We start from the raw sequence: 18,727 nt of genomic DNA on the forward strand, positions 1-18,727 counted from the left end.
GAAAATAGAAATGTTGGTTAAATTGCCAATCTGTCCATTTCTTATTTGTATTGCTTTTCTGTGTGATATTCTTGAAAATATCCCATTATGAAGTCCAAGCTTCCCGTGCAGGTGTTGTGACAATACACTGTTTCTTTTCTTCCACATTTTCTATGACTGTTGCTGCGCACAGCACAATCTTTTGTTCTATATATTGCTTCAGTGGTTGTTCATGCTTTCTCGTATTGAGACTTTTAATTAATAAATTGTCATAGAACTACTGGCAAATAATATTTCCATAGATCAGCTCCATGGCTAAATTGTTAGTGTGCTGGCCTTTGATCAAAGAGGTCCCGGGTTCAATTACTGGCCAGGTCGGAGGCCTCACTCCATTTTTACATTTCCATAGGTATCTTTTCTTGTTTTATTAGGTTTTATCAAATTCACCCTCCTCAGAAGTTAACATAGTCATTCTAATAGACAGGGATTTAAAGGCGGTAAGAGTTGCAATAAAGTGACATGACCTATGGAGCAAGATCCATAATTTGGGGAGGATGGTGAGAAGTTTTAGGTGTAGTGAACTGCATTCTCAGAGTTTCTCAAATTCCTTTTGAGTACCGGTACTACTCTAGATCTGTCATAGGGTTACCAGTTTCATGATCAGCCAGAGGCACTGAAAAGTTTGGTCTTTGTGACCGGTTCCATCCAGCAGGCACCAGGTGCCTTACTGAAACCATAGTCTCTTGATCATCAGGATACTGAATGAGAACATACTTTCCATCTAGTAGGTTAATCTTAAACCAAAGGATCAAATTTGGACTAGCCATTGAAACATCTGGTTTTAACAGCCAGATGGGTGTATATTAGCCATAAACACTACAACTTGGATAGCCAAACATGCCTCATGCTGGGTGGCATTTATTGGCTGTGTGGAGTAAAGACCTGATAGAGTGAAGCACTTCCTGGAGCACAGATTTCCATTATATGATTACCAAGCCATTTTCTTTCAGTGTGAGTTAAATTGTTCTCCAGAATGTCTCATTATCTCTTTCCAACTGCCCTTTACACTGAAGGCAACCACACCAAATGAAGCAAGAAAAGCTTTCAGGTCCTGAGGCATAATGACAATCCTTGATCCATGTGCATGAAGGATGGGGCTCCATATAAGATGAACAGTTGCATCAGACAAAAGATTACAGTTGAAGCACTTGTGTCATGGCAAATCTCCCTGTCATGCAAAAAGGAACCAGGAGTACTCGTCAATCACCAAGAGGATGTAGTAATTTCTTATTTTGAATGGTAGTGGCCCATTGAAGTCTAGATTTAAACATTCAAAAGACATTGTGTCCTTGAAGAGTGTTACTTGATGCCTGAAGGATTTTTTTCTTTTGTTAGTCATTTAATATTACACTAACACATTGCAAGTTAGTGATGCAAGGAGGGGAAAGGGCTAGGATTGGGAAGGCAATGGTCATGGCCTTAATTAAGAACAGCCCTAGCATTTGCATGGGGTAAAAATGGGAATCCACTGAAAACCATCTTCAGGGCTGCTGACAGTGGGATTCAAACCCACCATCCCCTGAATGCAAGCTCACAGCTATGTGACCCTAACTGCATGACCAACTCCCTTGATGCTTGAAGAACTGAGGCATTAACTCAGCACATGTCTTTCATGGGAATGTGATTTGCCTGACTTCTATAGAAAAGGGAAAATTTTGAAATGTATCTGGTGACTCACTTGTGTAATGCAAGGGTGGCAAAGACATTGATCAAGAGAGAGAGTGAGTAGATTTTCATAATCTGTCTTGTGAATGATGGTACAAACTCTTGAAAGGTCATCAGCAGCCTGATTATCAAGGCCTGGTCTATATAATTTCTACTAGATATTACAATCATGGCAATTAAATGTTTCATATAATTTAATTTTTCATCACTGGTTGGTGTTGCATGTGAATTGAGTGGTACCGGTATATATGATTTGAGGAAACTGAAAATATAAATTCCAGCTAAATGCAGTTTCATAAATTTCTTATTAAAGAAACTGTAATCACAAACTGAAGTTACACTATCACTATTTCTCCATTTAATTCCAAATATTCTAGAAGAGGACGATAAATATTACACTGGAACAATAAAAGAATGACTGCTTCCTGTGGAGGAGTTAAGAATTGAAGGTTAGGAACATTTTTGGGAGAATAAATTAGGTTCAAATAATTAGATCTACTCTGTTACAAACTACTACTACTAAATGATAAGTGCAAGAGAGAAACATGCATAGATAAAGAAAACAATCTACTAGATACAAGATGAGGTGAGCAAAATTACTCTGCAGTCCACAACAGTGTGACAAAATTTATACAGTGCACAGCTAAATTAACATGCTGAGGGTAAGTAGCAGTAGGAAGGTTGAAGGTCTCAACTAAATGTCCTGTAAAACTTCAAGATTGCTTTATAAATCATCACATTTTTAATTCATCTTATTCAACAAAACTGAACTTTATAGCCTGTCTGTAATAATAATAATAATAATAATAATAATAATAATAATAATAATAATAATAATAATAATAATAATAATAATAATAATAATAATATTTGTATAGGTTTAATGCCCCACTAAGTACTTTCAAGTTTTGGTAGCTGTAAATCTACCAACATGAAGCTAGTATATTTTAATACTTTCAGATACCGGTACTATCGGACTGAACTGGGATCATGAAGATATATCCTCAAAAGTTACGTCCTATTTCAATATGAAAGTTAGGAGCTTATAACATCCTTTCCCTGGATGTAATGCCCAGGGATGTAGGCTTAACATAAGTATGGTACTCAGAATAGAGTTAGTTTCAAAGCATCATAATCTCCCCGTTAATAATTTGACTTGAGATTTAATTCAAGTATCTCACTAACTATGCTATGCGGTCAGACATAGCAGGCTTCGGTACTTTTGCTGTAGTTTCTTCATGATAATGTTTTGTGACTCTAAATTCAGAAGGCTATTTTGTATAAGGAAATGTACTTGTGAGTGCTTTAAAGTGCTCTTGTTGATTAGTAACTATTATGAACCTGAACAGGTTATCATTCACAGGTATTTTTAAAAGTTGATGGCACCACTTAGTTTTAAGTGAACTTATGGAAGTAATTTGTTTTCTCATAGAATTCTCAATCTCAAACTTTGAATGCCAAAACTCAAGAGCTTACATTAAGTCTTGTAATGGCTAATTCATCATATAATATGGAGGTAGGAAGGAAAACCTGATTTTCCTTCCCTTCCACCATTCTTCTTCTTTTCCTACAGCTTTTTTCCACACCTGTGGGGTTGCGGGTGCGAACTGCATAGCACATGTGGATTTGGTCCTGTTTTACGGCCGGATGGCCTTCCTGACGCCAACCCTATATGGAGGAATGTAAGCACTATTGCGTGTTTCTGTTGTGGTTGGTAGTGTGGTATGTTGTCTGAATATGATGAGGAGAATGTTTGGACGGACACATACACCCAGTCCCCGAGCCAGAAGAATTAATCAGAAGCGATTAAAATCCCCGACCCGGCCGGGAATCGAACCCGGGACCCTCTGAACCGAAGGCCAGTACGCTGACTATTCAGCCAATGAGTCAGACTCTTCCCCTCCACCATTAAATATACAAAATCTTTGTCATCCATCTTCTTATTTCCTAAGCCCTAATTATGACTAATACATTCAAGATATACTACCTTCAGAATTTCTTGAACATTTAAATGGATAAATTTTTGCCTAAAATATTTAGAGAGAAAGAAACCTCAAGAGATCCCAAAGTTGTATGTACACTATAAACCAGTCCACCCATACAAAGAGAAGTGATGACGTGCACACACAATCTCAGGTCAAGACTTACGCACATTCGCAGAAGTCAGAGGAAGCTTCATATCGTCAAAAGTCACTTGTCGTATGGTCACGCTCTCACTGCTGCAAAATGGAAGCCAGGCAAATTCTTTAAAGCAACATTTACTATTTTGGTCTTGACTACCACTAGACCATGTCTGCATAACAGAATTCCTTTTAAGGAAACTGATCACTTTTACAAGTCTACTACACTGAGAGAGAGTTTACAACTGCAATACATAGGAGAAAATTCAACAGTCAACAATCACAGGCAAGACAGGAAGTGGTGACTAGCAAAGGAAACATAACATGTTTAAAGAAAAAGGAGATAATGGAATGTATACACACATATCTATTCTTAATGTAATACACAGGTTTACTATACCACTTTACCCATGAACAGAAATATTTCTAGAGAGTTTAAAAAGCTACAAAATTTGAACAATGTTCTTTCTAAATAAAAATGAACTGAAAGGATTGTTGCCTTGACTATAACTCCATTACCTTGCTTGGCAGCTCTCCTGGTTCGATCCAGTCTGTGTGGTTCAAAGCTCGACTCTGGAAGTAACTCATCTGGAATTTTAAAAGAAATATGTTTTGCATTAGCATAGCAGAAAATTTTATTTTAATGAAAGCAGTTAAGAACACAAATGAAAGGCAGAAACTTAGCAGATAAGATAGTAAAGTCTGAACAAGGAATCTTGTGAGAAAATAGGACTTCTGCTCAAGGAGTCATAGATGGCCAGTCCAATGAGCTGTCATCATGAAAGGAATAGAAGGGCAAAGGGAAAATAACACATTAATGCTACACATTTGCTGTTGGTCTTGAAGCAGAGAACATGTTTCATAATGAAACTAAAATCCTGCACAATAATATCTTTAAATAACGGTAGCCTAGGAGTAATCAGGTGCATCACATCAGTGCTTTAATACTGTTGTGCAGATCTGTGTTATGGAGGAAATGGTATGCAGGGCTCTAAACTCGCTTGGTTCCTTCTTGAGACTAGCTGGGAGAAAGGAAAGAGAACAAGTGCTACTGGACTTTACTCCTCTCCCCAATGATAAGGATGACCGAACTTCACAGATTCTATTCACAAACTTCAGTCAATAGCTCAAGTACTTAAAATATAACATTTAAATATTCAGCGCAACCATAATTGACCTCGTGTAAAACTGCAAAATGGGTTAAAGGCATTTTATTATATAGTGTGAAAATCATTACAGAGAGATGCACAATATCCTAGTAAATAATAATACTAATAATAATAATAATAATAATAATAATAATAATAATAATAATAATAATTGTAATAATAATAATAATAATTGCAGCTAACACTGGGCTCCAAATATCATGTGAAAAAAGTCGGTACATGGGAAACATCTAAAGACTAAATTTGGAAAAATTAATCAAGCTAATAAGTTCAAGTACTTAGGAGAAGTAATTAATCCATCAGGCTTGAATCATGAAGCATAATAAGGAGAGGATCTCAAAATTACAGAATGCCTATAAAACTCACCTGAAACAGACATAACAAAAAATCAATATCCAGGAATGCAAAATTAAGACATTACAACTCATTTATCACACTTGATGCACTATACACTGTGGAAAACTTGATCATTGGAGGCAGATCCATTATTAAAGATACAGAGAAACAGGAGAGGAAAATATTGAGGAAAATCTTTGGTCCAGTCAACTCAGAGGGAATATGGATGAAACAGAAGTTTCAAGAGCTTTATCAGCTTTATCACCGACACAATCAGGAAAAGGTGATTACAATTCTTGGCTACAGTACATTTACAGAATGAACAATAAGAGGCTCACTTGCTCGCTCAATGAAAGTCAAGAACAACTGGCTTACGAAAAAGACCTTCAGGAAATTGGCATCCCACAGCAAATTATTCAAAATCGACTCCAGTTCAAAAAAAGCCGTCAACAACCATCATCTTGCTGAGAAAATTAATACCAGGACCAATAAATCACGGTCTGACGAAAGAAAGAAAATTATTATTATTATTATTATTATTATTATTATTATTATTATTATTATTATTATTATTATTATTATTATACATACATTATCATTATAGACTGTTATGCCTTTCAGCGTTCAGTCTGCAAGCCTCTGTGAATTTACTAAACGTCGCCACAATCCTCGATTTGCAACTAGTGTCGTGGCCTCATTTAGTTCTATACCTCTTATCTTTAAACCGTTAGAAACCGAGTCTAACCATCGTCGTCTTGGACTCCCTCTACTTCTCTTACCCTCCATAGCAGAGTCCATTATTCTCCTAGGTAACCTATCCTCCTCCATTCGCCTCACATGACCCCACCACCGAAGCCGGTTTATGCGTACAGCTTCATCCATAGAGTTCATTCCTAAATTAGCCTTTATATCCTCATTCCGAGTACCCTCCTGCCATTGTTCCCACCTGTTTGTACCAGCAATCATTCTCGCTACTTTCATGTCTGTTACTTCTAACTTGAATAAGATATCCTGAGTCCACCCAGCTTTCGCTCCCGTAAAGCAAAGTTGGTCTGAAAACAGACCGATGTAAAGATAGTTTCGTCTGGGAGCTGACTTCCTTCTTACAGAATACTGCTGATCGCAACTGCGAGCTCACTGCATTAGCTTTACTACACCTTGATTCAATCTCACTTACTATGTTACCATCCTGGGAGAACACACAACCTAAATACTTGAAATTATCGACCTGTTCTAGCTTTGTATCACCAATCTGACATTCAGTTCTGTTGAATTTCTTACCTACTGACATCAATTTAGTCTTCGAGAGGCTAATTTTCATACCATACTCATTGCACCTATTTTCAAGTTCCAAGATATTAGACTGCAGGCTTTCGGCACAATCTGCCATTAAGACCAAGTCGTCAGCATAGGCCAAACTGCTTACTACATTTCCACCTAACTGAATCCCTCCCTGCCATTTTATACCTTTCAGCAGATGATCCATGTAAACTACGAATAGCAAAGGTGAAAGATTAGTCTTGTCTAACCCCTGTAAGTACCCTGAACCAAGAACTCATTCTACCATCAATTCTCACTGAAGCCCAATTGTCAACATAAATGCCTTTGATTGATTTTAATAATCTATCTTTAATTCCATAGTCCCCCATTATAGTGAACACCTTTGCCCTCGGTACCCTGTCATATGCTTTCTCTAGATCTACAAAACCTAAACACAGCTGCCTATTCCTCTCGTAGCATTTTTCAATTACCTGGCGCATACTGAAAATCTGATTCTGACAGCCTCTCTGTGGTCTGAAACCACACTGGTTTTCATCCAACTTCCTCTCAACGACTGATCGTACCCTCCCTTCCAAGACGCCAGTGAATACTTTGCCTGGTATACTAATCAATGAGATACCTCGATAGTTGTTGCAATCCTTCCTGTTCCCTTGCTTATAGATAGGAGCAATTACTGCTTTTGTCCAATCTGAAAGTACCTTACCAACACTCCACGCTAATTTTACTACTCTATGAAGCCATTTCATCCCTACCTTCCCACTATACTTCACCATTTCTGGTCTAATTTCATCTATTCCTACTGCCTTATTATTATTATTATTATTATTATTATTATTATTATTATTATTATTATGTTGAAGCTAGTGAGGACTGTTGTTCTCTGGTATGAAAAGGTAACAGGAACAACTGGAGAACCCATATCCAGTGCATTTTTTCCATGCAGGGACTGGCTGAGCACAGGATCCAGCAGTGAATGACCAATGTTTAATCTTCAGTCAGTGAAGATCTTTGGTTTATAAAAAGGGTATAGAAATACAGGCTAAAATATAGGAAGTAATTTTATATTCATCAAGTAAAGTTTCCATTATGTGCCACCAAAATGTTATGGAATCGTGTTTCATTGCCAACATTATTGTCTCTCTTTTAACCAGAGAATAAATAAAAAAAAGTAAGTTTTCCTATTTTTAAAATGACAAACAAAGGAAAAGAACTGGCTGCAACATAGGTATTCACTACTTTTTTATTGTCATTCGCCATTCACGGGAGGGTAGCCTGAGTATACGGAGGGAAAGTGATGTCTGTGCAACAGATGCGGAAACGATGCTGTGTATTTACAGAAGGTCGAACGGCTATCGAAGACCAGGTGTGGAGTGCATTCCATCGAACATCGGATGCATTTCGTAATGCTACTGATGAAGTGGTGTGCGAGAAGAGATATATGACGCTAAATCAATTGAAGGCATTTATGACACAACTTTCCCTGATGAGGAAGTGTAAAAGATCATTTAGCGCCATGACAAATGCTTCGATACCTTTGGTGATCGTGTTGCAAAGATAAAAGAGTTGTACCAGAGTAAAACCATCTTTCTTCCTGTTTTTCTCTTTTTACAGTTTGCTTTACGTAGCACCGATACAGCAACGTCTTAGGCCCTCTGCACACGGAGCTACTCATTAGAAACGTGACTGGTTTGTAACCGGGGTCACAAACTGGTTAGTAACTGAATAGTGACTCGGCTCCACACACTAAGCTACTGTACGGAGACAGGTTCTTCCTGATTAGCCATTTGTAAAGTTTGTTGCGGACTCGCTAGATCGCTTCTTAACTTTGCTAGAATGTCAACCACTGACTCAAGTGACGAAGAAGACATGATTGTGTTTCATTTTTTCAGAAAAAAAATAGGAGAAGGTATTGGGTTCACCCATATCTTGAAAATAACATCCACTGCAGATTATTCATAGCAGTAAAGGAGTTCGAACAAACGGATGCTAAATTTATTTCTTTTTATCGTATGACCAAACACAGTTATATGGACTTGGTGCAACTTATTGCGCCTGCCATTGGACAGCGAAATACAAATATGAGGGAATGTGTGAGTTCTGAGGAAAGGTAAGAAAGGTAAGAAAAGTAACTTTTTTTTGTATTTGCTTTACGTCGCACCGACAAAGATAGGTTTTATGGCGACGATGGGACAGGGAAGGGCTAGGAGTGGGAGGGAAGCGTCCGTGGCCTTAATTAAGTTACAGGGCTGCCGACAGTGGGTTTCGAACCTACTGTCTCCCGAATACTGGATAGCGGCCGCACTTAAGCACTGCTGCTTTCGAGCTCGAAAAGTGATCTTTATTTTTACAAAAAAATTAAAAAGCTTAGAAGATAATTCCATGCTTTCTCCGTAATGTCCTTTCTTGCGTAATCCTTCAGCGTACAATTGTACGGGGTGTTTTTTTAATTTCTCCCACTAACTTTATGTTGAAAACTTGTTCGCTCGCCATCGTAAAAAGGCACTTGATCACTGGGAACTGAGAAACTAAACTCGCTAGTGACTGGCTCCGCGAGTCACCTGGAACTGATTACAAACTAGTTACTAACAGATTACTAACTGGTAGCGCTGTGTGTGGCTTTCCATTGAAATACACAGGAAGTGACACTCAAGTAATCGGCCGGAAACTTCAGTTACCAATCAATTACTAATGAGTAGCCCCGTGTGTAGATGGCCTTAGGGTGACGGCGGGATAGGAAAGGATTAGGAACGATAGGAACAGAAAGGAAGCGACCGTGGCCTTTATTGAGGTACAGCGAAGATATTATCTCCCGAATGCAACCTAACAGCTACGTGACCCAATCCACGGAGCCACTTGCGCGGTATAACGTTCGTTATCCTGATTTATGTTTACACATTGTAACTCACCGGGCGAGTTGGCCATGCTGTTAGGGGCGCGTGGCTGTGAGCTTACATCTGGGAGATAGTGGGCTTTAACCCCACTGTCGGCAGCCCTCAAGATGGTTTTTCCGTGGTTTCCCATTTTCACACCAGTAAAATGCTGGGGCTGTACCTTAAGGAAGGCCACGCCCGCTTCCATCCCGCTCCAAGGCCTTTCCTATCACATCGTCGCCATAAGACCTATCTGTGTCGGTGTGACGTAAAGCAAAAAAAAAAAAAAAAAAAACCACACATTGTAGGCCTAACTCCTTAGTATCTTCGTGAAACTTGAATTTTGTTTTTGGTGGATGATTGTCTTTTGTTTCTCTAAGGTATGTGAATTCGTCCTGTACACTTAACCTTTTAATGAACCCCAGTGATAATAGCCACAAAGGAATAGATCAGGAGAGTGAGCGGGCCAAAAATTGTTACTGATAATTCTATCGTCAAACATTTCCTCAGTTGTTTGCACTAAATATTGCTTGTATAAGCAGTCCTGCCGAGAAAATAATGTTTTTCCCATTCATTATTCTTAAAAGAACTCTTTGCAAAATTATTTGTCTATTACTGTTGATTTCTATACAATGTTCTCTTGTGGATTAGTGGTTGAGTGTCGGCCTCTGGATCCTAAGATGCAGGTTGAAATCTAGGAACCGAGCTCGCTAGCTGCAGTCTCTTAAGTGCGGCCAGTATCCACTATTCGGGAGATAGTGTGTTCGAAGCCCACTGTCGGTAGTGCTGAAGGTGGTTTTCCGTAGTTTCCCATTTTCGCACGAGGCAAATGCTGCGGATGTACCTTAATTATGGCCACGGTCGACTCCTTCCTACTCCTGGCCCTTTCCTGTCCCATCGTCGCGTAAGGCCTATGGGTGTCGGTGCTACGTAAAGCAACTTGTAAAAACAATCTGGGAAAGATGGTCGGATATCTGAAAGGCGTAAAAATGGTGCATTTGACAATCCATGCCGTACGAAGATCTCTGGTGACACATTTGGCGTTCACCTCACAAAATTAATTACAACTCAGCCATAGATCGCCCAACAGAGATCCTGTTACTGTGACATCTGGTAGAATTAAATGGCACGTAAAATGATGCGCAGGCAGCCTAAATGGTGTTAAATTAAAATGCTGCACATCACAGTAGCTGAGATCATATTATTAATATTATTATTATTATTATTAATATTACTATTATTAATATTATTACAAAATATGTGGGAAACTTACATTTTTGTCTTAACGCTGGATGTGCTACTAGTTGAACATGATGTTTTGGGCATCCTGTATTGGACAAAGTTATCTTCTACAATTTGCTTTACGTCACATCGACACAGATAGGTCTTATGGCGACGAGCGGATAGCAAAGGCCTTGGAGTGGGAAGTAAGCGGCCGTGGCCTATGGTACAGTTCCAGCATTCACCTGGTATGAAAATAGGAAACCACAGAAAACAATTTTCAGGGCTTCCGACTGTGGCGTCCAAATCCATATTTTACCGAATGAAAGCATTCAACTACGTGACCTAAACCACGTAGCCAACTCGCTCAGTACAAAGTTATCTCTGGACCTCGTAAGTAATAAAGTTGACAGCAGTTATACCACATCTTCAGTTTTTATAAATTCTGTTGTGGATTTACGGTACTCACCTTCTTGTGGTAGAACAAAATGACTGTTGAGATGGTACAATGATGATGACAGACTGCAGTCTACAAGATCTCGAGCTTGGCACGTTCGGCTGCGTTGATTAAACCTTGTTCCAGGTCCACACAAGAATTTATTGTCTGTGATTCTGTAAAACAATGATATGGGTTTCATTGCTTTGTCACACAAATGTTTAAGGTACAGTGTATTTATACCAAGAGAATTCAACTGGACAAACCATAATATTTGATATGATAAAGAGAGCAATATTAATTAAATATTAAGGAGGATGCAACAAGCTTTTCAGCTGAGTTTGTCCACACACCAAAACACCAGATTCTGATTTTAAAATTATTTTAGTGTGAATACTTGATATAAATAATGAATTTACTAAGACCTCATGTTCAAAAACTGTCCCAAGTAACTGCCGAGCAGCTTTCATCAAAATTAAGTAAACGGGTGTGTTGATCAAGTTGTTAGTGGGCCCTAAATCAAGTATTAGCAATGACAACAATAACAACAACCAAACAAAACAAAACCCTATGGCGCAAAAGTCCTGAAGGGCCATGGCCTACCAAGCGACCGCTGCTCAGCACGAAGGCCTGCAGATTAAGAGATATCGTGTGGTCAGCACGACGAATCCTCTCGGCCGTTATTCTTAGCTTTCTAGACTAGGCAACAAACAACAATAAAATGAACTTCCCTACAAAATATATAATATTTGAATATTGTACTTACTTTCCATGTCTGCCTTGAGAGCAGATGTGGAATAATTGACAGTCTGCCTCCAGATCAGCATAGTACCCTCCTAGTACTTTGTCTGCACAGGTGAAACTGGTCTGTGGTAATTGTGTTTGAGGAAGTGAGGTGGTCGTAGTGGCATCTGCAACTTGCTCAAGTGTTGTCTCACTGAAAGGCCTGCTTCGACCTCTGTTTCTTATCGCAGCAGAAGGTGTAGCAGGACTGTCTACAGAAGATGGTGCCTGAATTCTCCGATTTTCCTTCGAAAAGGCTTCCTCGAACCTTGGAGATGAGATTTGGGTCTGCGCACGATTTTCAGATCTTTCTCTTCCACGCCCACCCCGCCTATCAACTTGATTTCTCGGAGGAATTGTTGTTGCTACTCCCCGATCTCTAGGAAGTGCACTTTCCTGTTGTAACCTAGATGCTCCAGATTCAGCTCTTCTTACTTCTGGAAGTAGAGAACCTCCTAACAAAAGGTCTTGCGGAGGTTTTAGATTTGTGTCTTGAATTCTGCTCCTTTGTCTGCTAGAAGGCCGTAAAGTAGTAATAGGCTCAGGATTGACCACAGCTGTTGGTAGAACAATGGGTGTACCGGATAAGGCTGTATGAGCTGGCACATTTCTTGAGAGGTCATGATTAGCAAATTGTTGTGAAATTTCATCACTCTTGGACACTATATCAGGACTAGGAGTTGCTATTTGTTCGTTTGAAAATCCTGGTATGTTCCTGGAAACATCTTGTAGAGGTTTTGAAATACCAGGTTTTCTTCGTGGAATTTCAACAGTCTGCTCTTCATTATTTCCTGAATGAATGTCAGGTCTTGACCTTGATTGTGGAGCAGGATTTCTGCCTCGAAGGTTCCTTTGCCTCGGTGATATTTCTGGTGTCTGTACGTTTGAAGCCCTTCCTCGAGTACGAGATATATCCGATGGAAAACGTTGGATTTCATCAGCTTGTCTTCTCTGTCTAGAGGGTTTATTCTGCTTTCCTATACGAGGTACGTCTCTAAAGAACGGGTCGAGAGAAACATCAGATTCGCGGTATTCGTCATACGATGAAGGTGGTGTAGTCTCATGATGCTGTTGACCATTCACAGTGACTGTCACGCTACCATTCTGCACTAGTCCACTGTTAATTCCAAATGCAAAGTTGTTCACATTTGGAGGTGGGCTGCTGCTCTGGTGGTTTTCTATTTGCCGTATGGGACCCTTCACACTCGACACGACGCTAGATGTGCTACTGGTTGAAGATACAATCTGCAGACCTATGGACGGTGTCGTAAATAATTGATGTCCCTGTCTGTTGTTGAACTGAAAGTGTATTGGATTTTGTACAACTTGCACGTTTTGCTGGCCAAGGAAATTTGCTGGTTGGTTCTTATTGGGTTCTTGATGACCATGGTAAGCATGTGGAGGGTTGGCGCTTATTGGTGGATGAGGATTCTGTTGTGTAAGGAATACAGTTGACGGTCTTGCAGTGACTGAGAATCCTGTGGGGTGCTTAGTGGTGAAATAATGTTGCGGTGCTCGTGTGGAAGTTGAGAAAACAAACTGATGCTCAGGTTGACCAGTTGATTGGCTGTAGCTGGAACTGTACAGGTTCACAGGCTTAGGAGTGGTCTTCTGAGAGTGGAACGCATCCGCATTCTGCTGTAAGTGTCCACTACCTCCACTTCCTTGCACATTGACCTGCGGCCATGCACTAGAAGTGGGTTGAAAGTGACCAATAACCACGTCAGATCCATGATCACCACTACCTTCAGCCTCTGCATCCCCATTAAATAAGTTATGATGATCACTGGTCGTGGAAAAAGTGTTGTGGACTGCAAGGAGCGATGCTATGGATGGTGGAGGGCTAGAAGAGAAATGTAAGGGTTTGGGTTTGTATGGCTGCAAAGTGGACGGGAAAGGACGCGACGAGGTGGTTGGAATGAACGAGTGGATAGTTACAGGCTTTGGTGTAGTAGTTGTTGTAGTGGTCGTAGTGGTAGTAGTGGTGGTAGTGCTAGGCGTAGTGCTGCTTAGGGGTGCTGGCGAATGAGTGCTGGAGATGTCCTGTCCGCTTTCAGTCTCAATGTGGTCCTGCGTCTCACTTCCGTCTTCTTCATTCTCATCCTCTGGGTAGCTGAAACATCAACAAGACATACTTCACACAATTGTACAAAAACAGCCATATGTTCTAGTTGGTCAATACAGTTAATTCGATTATCAATGCGAAAAGCTAACAAAGGATAATTGCGGAGTTTTAGACGAGAAACTCGATAAAACCCTATGCATAGAACGGTGACGTATCTAGAGCAATATGTGCTAAATACAATTGCCGGTAGTCTTCGAACAAATGCTAAACATCTGGAGAGTGCGCACCTACAAATATTTGCTCGACCTCTGCAGATCTTTTGCCACTACTTTTACCATATGACAGGAACCTGCGTGTAAGTGTAATTGCGGAAGAGTGTAGAGTGTTAAAAATGTGAGGAAAGGAACGTTACGGACGACACAAACACCCAGTACCCAGGCCAGGTATATTAATCATTTACAATTAAAAAGCCCTGACCCGGCCGGGAATCGAACCCGTGGCCGCAGGATAAGAGGCGGACGCGTTGCCCCCTACACCGCGCGGCCGGACACCTGTTATGTTAGTCTTTTACAAGATTGTGTCTTAAGGTTGGCTCGAGCGAGCAGTCCTCTTTCGCTGGTTCCCACGTTCTTGATGTCACTCGGTGACCCTTACTGCCGAGACAGTAATATTAGGCAGTAAAGCGCATTATAAAACATAAACTTGCAAGTAAATATCTTCATCTTCTTCTTCTTAACCTGTTTACCCTCCAGGGTCGGTTTTTCCCTCGGACTCGGCGAGGGATCCCACCTCTACCACCTCAAGGGCCATTCTCGAAGTGGTTTTCCGTGGTTTCTCACTTCCCCTCCAGGTAAATGCCTGGATGGTACCTGTCTTAAGGCCACGGCCGCTAACTTCCCTCTTCCTTGTCTACCCCTTCCAATCGTCCCATCTTCCCTCAAGGCCCCTGTTCAACATACAGGTGAGGCCGCCTGGGCGAGGTACTGTTGCTCCTGCCCAGTTGTATCCTCTCAACCCAACATCTCACACCCCAGGACACTACCTTTGAGGCGGTAGAGGTGGGATCCCTCACTGAGTCCTAGGGGAAAACCAACCCTGGAGGGTAGACTGATTAAAAAAGAAAGAAAATAAATTTGACACTACTTCAGGACTCTTTATAATCTCGAGGGTTCCATGATCATTTACAAATATTCGATTGAAGAATAAAAACGCTGCCAGTGTAGCAGTAAAAGAGGAAGTTCGTGAATTTCATTTTCTCTCTATCCTACCTGTATTTTCTGTTAACAGTACATTAGCACTACCAGACGCCCCCGAAATTTCCACTGATAATGCCCCACTTTCTGCGTTAGCGGTGGTAATATCCATGCCTTCTGATACTACTATAGCTGATTCGGAGCAAGCTTGTTATGTCTACGCCTAAATCTAGTTAGTTTCTTGTGCACACATGCCATTTCCGCTTTCCCATATATATATCGGTGAACAGTATGTTTGTTAGCTGGTTGTATACATTACAGGCTGGTGTCCCCCTCTCCAACTTCCGATCACTACACCAACAGCTATGGATAGTTTCAAAACTTAATACCTTTCACATACTGCTCTGGGTCCATTATCATTCTAAGCTAAAAGTTTAGTCGAGATTCCGGGCAAATCTCTCAACTCTCTCTCCCTTGTAATTTCTTGAGAATGCCGAAACAGAACTATAACAACTGTTGTTACAGGCTACACACTGAAACAAATGCAGTATTTTCATTATTTAGGGAGTTGTGTTATGCTGATTGATCGACTGACTGATTGACCGATCTCTTCGCATTTTTTCCCAGCACATTTTGAAGGTACCTCGTTGACACCTTAACTTGCCCACTGACCAATGAGTTCCTTTCTTGTGGCAAACAAGGGAGTCGTGTGAATGATAAGAAATGCCTCACCATATTGCTGCTAACGTCAATTAGGAAACCAAACCTCTAATAATTATATAAAATATGTAATAATTATTTCGCTTATTGAAAAAAGATAGTTTGTGAGCATCTGAAAGTTAACTTACATGCCCGCGCTGTTACCGTACAGCTCGAGATTGAGGTCGTAGAAGCGCTCTGTCTTGCTGCAGTCCACCTCATCCACTCGTTCACACACTCGAGTCTCCTGGTCGAACACCGTACCGTTCAGACAAAGGAACTTGATGTCTGTCACCTCACCTGCACACAGTACAAACATTATTATAATTCTGGATATAATTCAAGGCAGTTATTCCTAAACTTTTGGCGCTCCCAGTCAGTGGAGACACGTGTAAGATATCAGATGTGTGCTGCACATCTTTTGAATAAGGGTAACAAGCAAGGAAACATATATACAGAAGATGATAGAAATACAATATTAGACTATATAATGTATGTAAAATGCAGTTGCGGCTGTGAAAACTGTTGTGTGACGATGTTGTCGGGAAAACACTGATCCGCTATACATATTTGAAGCCATGGACGCCCGGAAAGGGGGGGGGGGGCACTTACCCCCTTAGAATTCTAAAAACGTTGATGTTCAATTGTTTAATATCATACAAAATTATTTCACAAACTGAACTTACTGACAGTCATTTGGCATCTGTTATATCCGGAAATTTTTGTAAACAATTTAATGTTGCTGACATTATATTGGTTTTTATATTCAAGAAAATTTTTAATGTGCCCCCTCCCCCCCGTAAAAGATCCTGCGGGCGCCCATGTTTGAAACGCTATTTCATATAACTCGCACAATATCGAACATTACCAGCCGAAAGTCCGACTCGTTGGCTGAATGGTCAGCGTACTGGCCTTCGGTTCAGAAGGTCCCAGGTTCGATTCCAGGCCGGGTCGGGGATTTTAATCTTAATTGGTTAATTCCAGTGGCCCGGGGGATGGGTGTTTGTGCTGTCCTCAACATCCCTGCAACTCACACACCACACATAACACTATCCTGCACCACAATAACACGCAGTTACCTACACATGGCAGATGCCGCCCACCCTCATCGGAGGGTCTGCCTTACAAGGGCTGCACTCGGCTAGAAATAGCCACACGAAATTATTATTACCAGCCAAAGTTCTAAGTTGAAATATTTCTTATGCCGTAGTAGTTTCCACAGACGCAACGACGAAATATAATACCCACTCACTCACTCTGGAGTAGGCCTATCCGACCGTTTTACTTCGACGTTTTTCTCCAGAGTTTTGACAGAAAAAGTCCTCTTTAACAGTTTTTTTTTGAATTTAAGCGTATTGAGCGTAATCGGATCTGAATGACAGAAAACTGGGATATTTGCTTCTAGATCAAGGGGGGAGGATATCTAGGAAAAGAAAAAGTAGAGAAATTCAGAGGCACGGCTAGTGAAAAGTCCCCACGATTATTCCTGAATACATACATGTTCTGTTGCATGCACTGTGGTGTATGAAAGATGTTAAACAAAATAGTGATACGGTATTCGTACAAGATGAGCATACAGGATGTAACAATAAGGTCGATCAAACTTACAGAACACATTTCTTGCACGTAGAAGAAGAAAATATATTATATGGACATGGGTCTGGAAACGCTCCATTTCCATGTTAGAACGCATTTTTTACAACTCCTTTCTGTTAGTGGTTTAACGTCGCACTGATACATCAAAGGTTTTCAGCGACAGAAGACTGAGAAAATGCTAGGGTGGGAAAGCTAGTGACGGTAGCCTTAATAATGGTACATCCCCAGCATTTGCCTACGGTGAAAATGAGAAGCCACAGAAAACCATCTTCAGGGCTGCCGGGGGTGGGATTCGAACCCACCACCTCTCAAATGCAAGCTAACAGGTACGCAATCCTAACAGAACGGCCAACTCACTCAGTTTCTCTACAACTCTACATAGCACATAAATAATGAGAGAAACACGAAGGAACGCAACATACCATAGAAACTCTTCCTTATATAAAATGTTCCGCTAGCATTGATGCATGTATCAAACAGTCTCATATGCTACGTTTGTTCCTGCGTGTTTCTCATGGTTAATGTTACATGTAGAGTTGTATAAAATGAATAATATTAATGGTATTGGCTTAACGCTCCACTAACTACTTTTCTGGTTTTCGGAGACTCCGAGGTGCCGGAATTTAGTCCCGTAGGAGTTCTTTTACGTGCCAGTAAATCTACCAACACCTTCAAATACCACCGGACTGAGCCAGGATCGAACCTGCCAAGTAGGGGTCAGAAGTCCAGTGCCTCAATCGTCTGAGCCACTCAGCCCGGCCGTAGAAAATGATTTCTAACGTTGAAATAAGGCGTTTTCCGTCCCACGACCAGACAACATATGTTCTTCTACGTATGAGGTAAGGTAAGGTATTCTGCCCGAAGGCAGCTCCGAACCTCCGCAGAGGTGTGCCTGAGCCGGAGTTTAGGTACGGTAGGGTGGCCAGTTGCTTTCCGCTCCTTCATTCCCTTACCCCCTCCCCCAACAGCGCGGAGTAACCCATCCAAATCTTGACCACGCCCCATGTTGCTTAACTTCGGAGATTTCACAGGATCCGGTGTTTCAACACGGCTACGGCCGTTTATGTATGAGGAATGTGTCCTAAAAGTTTGACTGTACCTATTATTTCATCCCGTATATGAGCTTTCCTGGAATTTTCCCACATATTTCAATACAAGCAGTTCGATAAATGTCATGCTCCATCAGATTATTTCCTTTACGCAGCTCTATAAAGTACTCGTAAGCCTGAAAATAAAACTCAATAAAATGAGCGA

At 40.8% G+C, this 18,727-nt stretch overlaps 1 protein-coding gene across 1 annotated transcript in view; it reads right to left on the bottom strand.

The window, feature by feature from the left end:
• Positions 1-18,727, bottom strand: part of LOC136857494 (uncharacterized) — a 218,715-nt gene that overhangs the window by 17,689 nt on the left and 182,299 nt on the right. The window contains exons 4-7 of the mRNA XM_067136195.2: positions 16,027-16,177; positions 11,904-14,033; positions 11,171-11,313; positions 4,344-4,412 (exon numbers count right to left, since the gene is read on the bottom strand). Coding sequence (XP_066992296.2) covers positions 4,344-4,412; positions 11,171-11,313; positions 11,904-14,033; positions 16,027-16,177 — 2,493 coding nt within the window. The remainder of the gene's footprint in view (positions 1-4,343; positions 4,413-11,170; positions 11,314-11,903; positions 14,034-16,026; positions 16,178-18,727) is intronic.

Source organism: Anabrus simplex, chromosome 1 (assembly GCF_040414725.1).
Source record: "Anabrus simplex isolate iqAnaSimp1 chromosome 1, ASM4041472v1, whole genome shotgun sequence".
NCBI classification, from domain to species: domain Eukaryota; kingdom Metazoa; phylum Arthropoda; class Insecta; order Orthoptera; family Tettigoniidae; genus Anabrus; species Anabrus simplex.